Source organism: Cibotium barometz, chromosome 43 (genome assembly GCF_041138505.1).
Source record: "Cibotium barometz isolate CiBa-2024 chromosome 43, ASM4113850v1, whole genome shotgun sequence".
Taxonomy (NCBI): Eukaryota; Viridiplantae; Streptophyta; class Polypodiopsida; order Cyatheales; family Cibotiaceae; genus Cibotium; species Cibotium barometz.
The window spans coordinates 3,448,050-3,458,010 of NC_141088.1; the positions used below are offsets into that span (position 1 = coordinate 3,448,050).

General features: G+C 38.4%; 1 protein-coding gene across 1 annotated transcript; it reads right to left on the reverse strand.

Moving 5' to 3' along the window:
• Positions 1-1,818: 1,818 nt before the first annotated feature.
• Positions 1,819-4,682, reverse strand: LOC147613427 (11-beta-hydroxysteroid dehydrogenase-like). The gene is made up of 6 exons (XM_086781358.1): positions 4,345-4,682; positions 3,227-3,419; positions 2,888-2,973; positions 2,656-2,787; positions 2,387-2,554; positions 1,819-2,239 (listed from the first exon to the last, which is right to left on the reverse strand). Exons 1-6 carry the CDS (start codon positions 4,525-4,527, stop codon positions 1,946-1,948), a joined length of 1,056 nt encoding a protein of 351 aa, XP_086637484.1. The 5' UTR covers positions 4,528-4,682; the 3' UTR covers positions 1,819-1,945.
• Between the last annotated feature and the right edge of the window lie 5,279 nt (positions 4,683-9,961).

A 9,961-nucleotide genomic window follows, 5' to 3' on the forward strand; every position in this document is an offset into this window, starting at 1 on the left:
TCTATTTATACATATATGTATGACACGTACACATATAGACACATATACACACATCCAACTATCTATTTATACACATACCTTAAAGGAGGCAAGTTTTGAAATGTTCTAAAAAATTATGAAGGTTGTTTTGAGAATGCACTCTTTTTTTTGGGTTGTGTTCTCATGTGCGTGTGTGCTTCTATGCTGCCGTCAACAACTAGCAAGTTTTGAACCCAACCCCTACATGGGACTTCAACATCTTACCACTAGGCTGTGTACGTTCATTGGCTACACTGATCTCTCTCTCTCCCTCCCTCCCTCCACACACACACATTTAGATAGATGACACACGCTCACGCGCACACATTGGCTACACTCATCACTCCCTCCCTCCCTCCCTCCACACACATATTTAGATAGATGATACATACACATATATGTATGCATGTCACGTACACATACATATACACATCTAAGTATGTATGACACACATATATACATTGGCTACACTCATCACTCCCCCGCCCTCCCCCCCCCCTCCACACCAAGTATGTATGACACACATACACTCCTCTCTCTCTCCCCCCCCCCTCCCCCCCCCCTCCACACCAAGTATGTATGACACACATACACTCCTCTCTCTCTCTCCCCCCCCCCTCCACACACACACACTCATCACTCTCCCTCCCTCCCTCCCTCCCTCCCTCCACACACACATATTTAGATAGATGACACACATTATACGTATGTATGACAAGTCCACATACATAATCCAACTATCTATTTAGAGTCCACATACATAATACACATCCAACTATCTATTTAGAGACATGTGTAAACACAACGCGCACACAAACAAATCCATCCATCTATTTATACACTCCACGCACGCACCACTTTCATGCACTTTCTAGTCCTAACACATGTGTAACACATATTGTGTTGTGACATACACATATATATATACATTGGCTACACTCCCCCCTCCCTCCCTCCACACATTTAGATAGATGACACACATATATATGTATGTATGACACGTACACATACACATCCAACTATGTACACGTACACACATACATATACACACATCCAACTATCTATTTATAGACGTGTACACATACAAATCCATCCATCTATTTATACACACACCACACGCGCACACTACTTTCATGCACTTTCTAGTCCTAATACATGTAACACATTGTGTTGCTGAACACGAAAAGCTCACACAAATCCATCCATCTATTATACACATAAATGCACAGACGCGCGCACACCCACACGCACCACTTTCATGCATTTTCTAGTCCTAATACATGTATAACACATCGTGTTGCTGAAGACCAATCAAGCTTTTCCCACACGCACCACTTTCATGCATTTTCTAGTCCTAATATATGTAAAACATATCGTGTTGCTGAAGACCAAAAGCTTGATTGATAATATAGGTATCCAATAAAGTATTGAAGACAGCATTATATACAATCATTCTAAATCTTCCATATAGTGCACCTCATGATTTTGTTCCAGAATGAATCACAGAAGTAGTAATGTTCCATAAGTGCACCTCATGATTTTTCTCCAGAATAAATCACAGAAGTCGAAATGAGAGAAATTAAAGAGAGCTAAGAATCAGACAATTAAAACAGCTAAGAAAGCTCCACTGTCAATTCACCCCACTAAGCAGCACATTGGTGAAAGAAATTTCTAATAAAATATTATACTTTTGCCAGGACGAGACAAGTTACCTTTTCAATAAGTTTCAAATGCAACCTATATATGGGAACTAAAGGCAAAGCCATGACAGCTACCAAAAAAGATGGAGAGACTGCTTCAAAAGATATGGTTTTTAAATAGAACTTCAATACATGATAACCCTGCATTTTGCAACCCTTCCTAGTGCACAACACTGACTGCTTCAGTATATATTTTGTAGATATCTTGGTTTGACTCATATCTAATTTCACTTTGCCTGCCGCCAGCCAGTGCGTATGCTGGGAGGATACATGACACTCTTCATTCCTGGGATCTCCATGATGACCTTGCTGAGTGTGGCACCATCCTTTCTGCCTGGTGCTGGGGTAACGTACAGTACAGAGAGCAGAAAATTCAATACTTCTGGAGCAAATACCCGGTACAAGAGAAGCACAGTGTACCAATAAGGAAATCGAACATAACGATAGCCTCTTGCTACTCCGTGAATGATAGCCTTTGCACAATCCTCTGCATAGGCCACCGGCACAGGTCCAACTTGTTGCTGTAGCCCACACAACAAACCATTAGTACTTGGATTTAAGTAAAACTTGCACATGCTGCTGCAGTGCTTGACAACTACAATCACAACTTATGATGCACCTATATGAGCAATCTTGCCCAGAGCTTTGGGGGGACTGATTATTCTTACATCACGTTTATCTTCTCGCACTTCTACAATCCCCTTCTTGTTGATAAATTTACCCATTGTCATCTCGCTTTCGATCCACCCCGGTGTCACAATGGTGATGCCGCCAATGCTAGATCCAAGTTCAACTCTCAATGTTTCAAAGAAATTCATTACTGCTGCTTTGGCAGCCTGCACACAGGCAGAAAATGAAAATTTTGTCAGGCTGCATGGATAGCCACGTGAAATGCGTTCTTTTCTTGTGGTTAACTAAAGAGAAGAAGATGCCATACACCACCCATGCTTAGTCTTGGAAATGGCAACCAAGACACAACAGATGCATTCACAACAATTTTGCCCTTAGAGCGCTTGAGATGTCGAAGCCCGTGCAAGGTTGGATACACACAGCCCCAAAAATTGGTGTCCTGTAAAAGGAAGAGGCATTTGATTTTTTCACTAAAAGTGGTAACCCTCTGGAGCTAACAACAGTAATACTTTTTTAATCTGAGGCTGTAAAAATCTAACCATGATATTCTTCAGGGGAGAAGTATCGGCTATTTCCTCAAACAAGAAGCCTTCAGGTACAGCTGCAGTGTTCACCAAATGATCCACTGCATAGAGCAGAGTTCGTTACAAATTGGCTAGTGTGAGATTACACTAAAACCATCATAAAATTTCTAAAGGAGCACCACATTCTATAATCTTTTACAAAATAATCCCAAAGGAACTTTTAGGAGCCATCACCTTAACGCGGCACTATATTCTAAAATATGTCACAATAATCCAAATAAAAACATGAAATCAACAAATAAAATAAAAGAAACAAAATGGTAGAGAAAGGCATAGAGAAGATGTGATGCATACAGCAGCCATAATGATTTATCGTCTCCTCGATAAACCTCTTGCAATCATCCTCTTTGCTTACATCTGCACGTATGGCGCGCGCATCCATTGCTCCCCTTTTTTTGCACCTGTCTGCCACTACTTTTAGCTTATCTTCATGAAGAGAGACCAATACCAACACAGCCCCTCTTTTAGCATATTGGTATGCCAACGCCTGTAAGTACAAGATGCGCGTATTAGATTTTACATTATTATCTATCTATGCACTTCAATTGAGTAAGATATATACAAGCCTAATGATTGAAACAAAAAACAATTCGTAGCAGTCACATGCAGATATCTAGTGTGCAATCACATGCATAAGGCTGTGCTTGACAATAAGTTTTCAACACATGTGCAAAAGCCAATCTTAGTAATTCAGTATGTGGAGAAATTTAGGAGCATACATGATAGGGCTAGGCCTGTGTGAATTCATTTTTATGTAACCTATCAACCTGTATGAATTTTTCATTACTCTATTCTATGCAGAAACGCGATGACCGTATAAAGATGCACACATATGCATCTACCTATACACATGAGAGGGCTAGCCCTGTAACACCATGCCCGTATAAAGATCTATGCCATGACCTGTATGAATTTTCCTTACTCTAGAGCATTTTATGCAGCCTATCCAAATGTACACACATATGCAACTACCTATACACATGAGAGGGCTAGACCTGTAACGCCATGCCCGTATAAAGATCTATGCCGTGACCTGTATAAAGATCTATGCCATGACCTGTGTGAATTTTCCTTACTCTAGAGTTTTATGCAGCCTATCCAAATGTACACACATATGCAACTACCTACACACATGAGGGCTAGACCTGTAACCCCATGCCCGTATAAAGATCTATGCCATGACCTGTATGAATTTTCCTTTCTCTCAGCCTATCCAAACGCCATCTGAAATCAGTCCATACAATCAACCAAATCTGGGATTTTCATTATCTAACCCTATCTCGAGGCCATTTCAAACAAGATAGCGTGCAAGCTTTCACTGTCTAACCCTATCTCGAGGCCATCTCAATAAACCCTAAAAATTTTAAGAAAGGAAAAAAAACCTCTGCAAGATCATAATGTGCAGTGCATACCTCGCCAAGGCTAGAGGAAGCTCCTGTGATGGCGACGATCTTGCCGCGTAGGTTCTCCTCGAATACAGCTCTGAAGAAGCGCAGCATGATGCTGCGGACTGTGAGGGCAGGCCACAGCACAAGCAAGAAGCAGAAGCCAACGGGTGGGACGACAAGGTCCAGGAAGGCCTGAAAGAGGTCCATAATGAAGATGGCTTCGAGCTCGTCTGCTGCTGTCTTCGGTCTTCTTCAAAACGAGCTCTTTTCAAGGACCCCATCACCGCCTTGTAACCCTAGCCAGCCACAACTCGCACATGCAGAGGGAGAACAAACTGCTTGTTGTGAAGTGTTATGATGCTGGCAGCTGGCGCAGCATGCTATATAGAGAGCAGTTTTTAAAAGATTTAAACCTCCCACCTTAAATAAGGTTTTAATATAACTATATTATATGTTCCCAATATATATATCTATTACAACAACCAAGGCAAAGAGAGGAGAGAAAAAAGAAATCCTAGATTTCTGAAAAATAAGATGAAGAAATCCCATCGATTTGACCCTTTGTATTCTGGCTTCCATTCCTAATTTTACCCTTTGTATTCCGGCTTCCATTCCTGCGTTTTGCTTCTTAATGACTTTTACATACAGCATCAATGTGCGGGGTGAGTACTAGTATATATGAATCACCTAAAACTCCTTGATGTTCCTACAAATGGAAATGATCACATCCCTTTTGCAATCCACATAGGTTGCTCGACATATGGTGTAACTCTAACTCTATGATCACACAAGCAACCTTATGTTATTGGGGCTACTAGTGTCATGCTACAAGATAGCTATCTCAATGATGCCCAATAGAGCTACAAGGTTAGCTACTAGTGTCACACTACTCTAACTAATGCCCAATAGAAATACACGGCCAGATCTTCTTTCCTAATGACATTAAGCTTCTTACTAATGATATTAAGTTGATAAAGAAGCTTAAGATTCATCAGCCCTTTTGAGATTGATGAAAGGCTTGACGCTCTTTCTCTTTTGTGAATAAAGGTAGCATTGTCTCTTCTCCATGTATGTTTTTTTTTTCTAAAGCTTAACTAAACCTTGTATAAGCTTCTATGTGTTGCCTTGTAGTGTGCTTAGTGTTTGTACACAAGCTTTTACGTACTTGCTTACTTAGTAATGACAAGAGATTTAATGGTCTAAGTTCTCTTGTATGCCCTCATGTTATTGAGTCTATCTACTATATATGCTTGTTTAGCTTCACTTGAGAGTCTATCTACTATATATGCTTGTTTAGCTTCACTTGAGAATATATAAAAGCCCTCATGGTCTAAGTTCTCTTATAAGCCCTCATGGTAGCTTGTGAGTCTATCTACTATATATGCTTGTTTAGCTTAACTTGAGAATATATAAAAGCTTTTAGCTTGGTTTTAAGTCTCATAAACCTCTTTCTTGTGAATCAAGGATCTAGCATAACTTTATATTTTCTTCTTTAACAATAGTTGATAAGCTTGCTAAAGCTTATAGTGAATAACATAACCATGTTATAAGCTGTTGGGAATCGACATAACCTTGTTATATGTGCATATGGATACATGAATATATGTTACGCTAAGTCTAAACTTGTAAGCTTAAAACCTTATGAGTATAATCATGTTTATGTGGGTTTGGTTAGTTATCTTGTGAACTAGACACTAAAACAAAAAGAGGGCATAGTGGCGTTTATAGCGTGGCTTTTATAAAGGGAGCTGGAAAAGTGTCGGGGTGTAAGCATCGATGTATAAGCGACACTATTTTTTCAATGTTGTAAGCGCCATTATAACCCACGCTATAAATGTCGTATAACCCATGCTATAAGCTCCATTATCACCCATGCTATAATTGTCGCTTCAAGTGCCGAGAAAAAAAACAAACGACTCTATAATCGTTGCTCAACAGCATTGAGAACCAAAAAGAAAAAAGGGCAAATTGGAGTATTATCCCCAATCTGTCCCATTTGAATTCAATATGTTGAAGACAGATCCAATTTGTATACACAAACATATCGACATATCAAAATACATGTGAAAAAATAACTCAGTGAAACATACATTTGAAACACATTAAAACCTAAAAACTTGTTTGTATTAAATCCAAAATACCATGGAAGGCAAGTTATATCAACTATGAAATGCAAAATGCCATAGAAGGTTAGTGACCTCTTGTATTAATGCCAAAATTCCATGATAGGCAAGCTACATTGAGTCTCGAGTTACATAGCAGGGAATACACAAAGACAACGGTAAAATACAGTAAGCCAGTCTCTCTACTCATCCTTATCATCATCATCTCATCCTCCTCGCCTGTTGCCTTATCTTCATCTTCCTATATCACATAAGATTAAGTAATATTAAAATACGAATAAGATAAATTTCTAAAAGCTTCTAAAACCAAAAGAATATAAACTTTTAAAACTTGTTCAAACAAGTAACTTACAGTGGGCATAGCACCATAGTTCAAAGCGACACCCTGTTTTGACGCAACCATTCAAAAGTAGTCAAGATCCCATTACGATAAGCCTAGTCATACTCCTTACAAGAAGGAGAGCGGCCTACCACATTTTCCTACATTAAACACACATCAAAAAGAACAACTTATATAAGTTTAAATTCTTTGAAAAACCAAAATTTTGAAAAAAAAATCTAAGGCTTCAAATACTTACAAATTGAGCAAGGAGAGATGGCCTTCCACTCAATCCAAGATGAGAAGCCCCTCTTTTATGTTGTCGTACTCAAGCTGCTTCTATTTGTTACTTGAATAGATTGGGGTTTTCTCAGTATGTCTTTTTTGCCTTCTTCTAATCTTTATCTAATTCTTTTGGCGGCTTAAGGCCACGACGCTTGATGGCCTAGCAATCAATGATTTCCTATGACTCACATGTTCCCGCATATAATCCAATACCTTAAGGTCATTAAACGTAAGTCGGGGTGTGGCACAGGAAATTATGTCTTCAATACACTTAGAATGTATTGTTTTTTTATGCCCTACATATTTGTGAACTCAAGATTTACTAGATGATGCATGCGTGTTATGGCATGCTTCCCCTTACTATCCTCAATGATACTCCCATCTGTCCTCACACTGTAAGGAAGTGTCGTAGGGTCGTAGGCATTCAGATCAACCACCTAATGTGCTTACACATCCTCTAATGGGTATTACTACCCCCAAAACAACCACCACAACCACCCCCACTGGAATGACGAGAAGAGGTAGCCTTTCTATCTAACGAGGATGTTGTATGAGGTCGTGGACTAGGTGCCACAGAAGAAAGTAGATTGGTTAGAACCTACACGAGAAGGCCCAGGATCCTAAAATGGAGTAGATTCTCCAATGGGAGTGGATAAGGGCATAGGAGTGCGTAACCCAAGAGTAGAATCATCCATCGAAGTACCCCCCAAAGGTGTAGGGTTGACTATGGAAAGAATCAAGGGTGGAGCAAAAATGTTCCACACATTCTCTCTACCATACCGATGCGATAGACTTACGGCGGCCAACTACGAGAGTCACTCCATATCGGGATCAACGATGGACACCAAACGACAGGCCACTAGACTTCTCGAGTTTGGATCCTTCCCCCACTTTTCTACATTATAAAAACATAGCTATCATGTGTATAAAACAACAAGGAGGACTTAAAAAACATATCTATCATGTGTATACTCTATGCATGCATAGAGCTGTATACATAAACTTATGTATAAGCTTATGCATTGAGCTTTAATGCATAAGCTTAAAGCTTGAATTAATCTCTATGCATAAAGCTTTATGCATGCATAAAGTTTTATGCATGCATTAGCTCTATGCTTTATGCATAAGCTTAGGTATGCATAAAGCTTTATGCATGCTTTTACATGAAGCTTAGGCATAAGGTTTATACACTAAGATAAGGCATAAGGCTTATGCACTAATAAGCTTACTTGAGTCACCGTATGTAGATAGGACATAGACTTATCTACATAGGACGTAGGACTAAGCTTACTCGAGTCACCGTATGTAGATACGACGTGGACCTTTTTCATCTAAATAACATAAGAGAGCACAAACATAAAAAACATAAAGCTTAAATAACATAAACTTTATATTTGGCTTTGTGCATAAAGCTCTATGCATAAAGCCTTATGCATAGAGCTTTATGTAAAGGCTTTGTGCATAAAGCTCCATGTATAAAGCTTTATGCATGCATTAAGCTCTATGTTATATGCATAAGGCTTTATGCATGCATAGAGCTCTATGCTTATGCATAAAGCTCTATGAATAAAGCCTTATGCATTAAGCTCTATCCATAAACCCTTATGCATAAGGCTCTATGCATAGAGTTCTATGTATAAACCCTTATGCATTAAGCTCTATGAATTTACCCTTATGCTTTAAGCTCTATGCATAGAGCTTAAAGCATGCATAGAGTTCTATGTATAAGCTTTATGCATTATCTTAAAGCATGCATAAAGCTTTATACATGCATTAAGCTCTATGAATAAGGCTTTATACATAAGCTTTATGCATAAGATTATACATGAAGCATAGGCATAAGTTTTATGCACTAAGCTAAACCTAAACCCGACACCCAAGGGTGTAATAAACATAGAGCGTGCATTAACGATTACATGAATAAGAGAGCTTACCTCTTTATTGTCAAGCCAAAGGAGAGGATTAGTGCATGACCTACAAAACATAAAATTAAAAAAAGTGATAGGTAACACATTTACAAGAAAAAAAGAGTTTACCAAAAAGATATATGTAATAGAAAACGAGCTTGCTTTCCAAAAAGATAATTCTAAAAAGATATATGTATTAGAAAAAGCGCTTGCTTTCCAAAAAGATAATTTCCAAAAGATATATGTATTAGAAAAAGTGCTTGCTTTCCAAAAAGATAATTCCAAAAACAAAGCACAAGTGCTTTTGAGTTTATGAGCCTCTACAAAAATATAGCAAGCATTAATATAAGATCTTGGGCCTACCAAAAGTATAAAATACTATTTGGTATGTACAAAGGTACGTGGTCTTAACTTTATAAAAATATCGATGCCTAAATATAAAACTATAAAAGGTGTTCACATTTCTTCCAAAATATCTCATAGTGGTCCAGCACAGTTCCACCCATGATTAACATAATCCGCCACTCATCATCTTTATCTAAAATAATATTAGTCAGTGTACATAGCTTATTAAACACATTAATCCTGATCATATCATATTAGTGCACACAGCTTATTAAACACATTAATCCTGGTTGATATTATGCCAATGTATACAACTTGATTAAACACATTAATCCTTGTAGATGATATAAATAAAAGGCACATCCATAAATTATCTCAAAATAAAACAATGGGCATCCCCATATAGGTTACATTTCCTCTTGCTCAGGTTGCAACCTCAATTGCATGGATGGTATGAGTGGATGAGATTTTGGTAAGAATAGTAAAACTTTTATGGCCTCCATTTGGTATGTTCAATAGGATGATTCAAGATATTTGACATAAGTGTTTCTAGTGCGTGTATTTTGACATAAGTGTTTCTAGTGCGTGTATTTTGGTCTCATGGTCTGTGATAATCTCAGGTATAAGATAATTTTGGTTATGGAGGAAAATTTGAGTGTCTG

Bases quoted from the DNA above. Each gene is read 5' to 3' on its own strand.
- LOC147613427 (XM_086781358.1), bottom strand. From the start codon at position 4,527: ATGGACCTCTTTCAGGCCTTCCTGGACCTTGTCGTCCCACCCGTTGGC. The intron at 3,420-4,344 runs GTATGCACTGCA...TTGTACTTACAG, and splicing joins CTTCCTCTAGCCTTGGCGAG to GCGTTGGCATACCAATATGC. The intron at 2,555-2,655 runs GTATGGCATCTT...GCCTGTGTGCAG, and splicing joins CAAGACTAAGCATGGGTGGT to GCTGCCAAAGCAGCAGTAAT.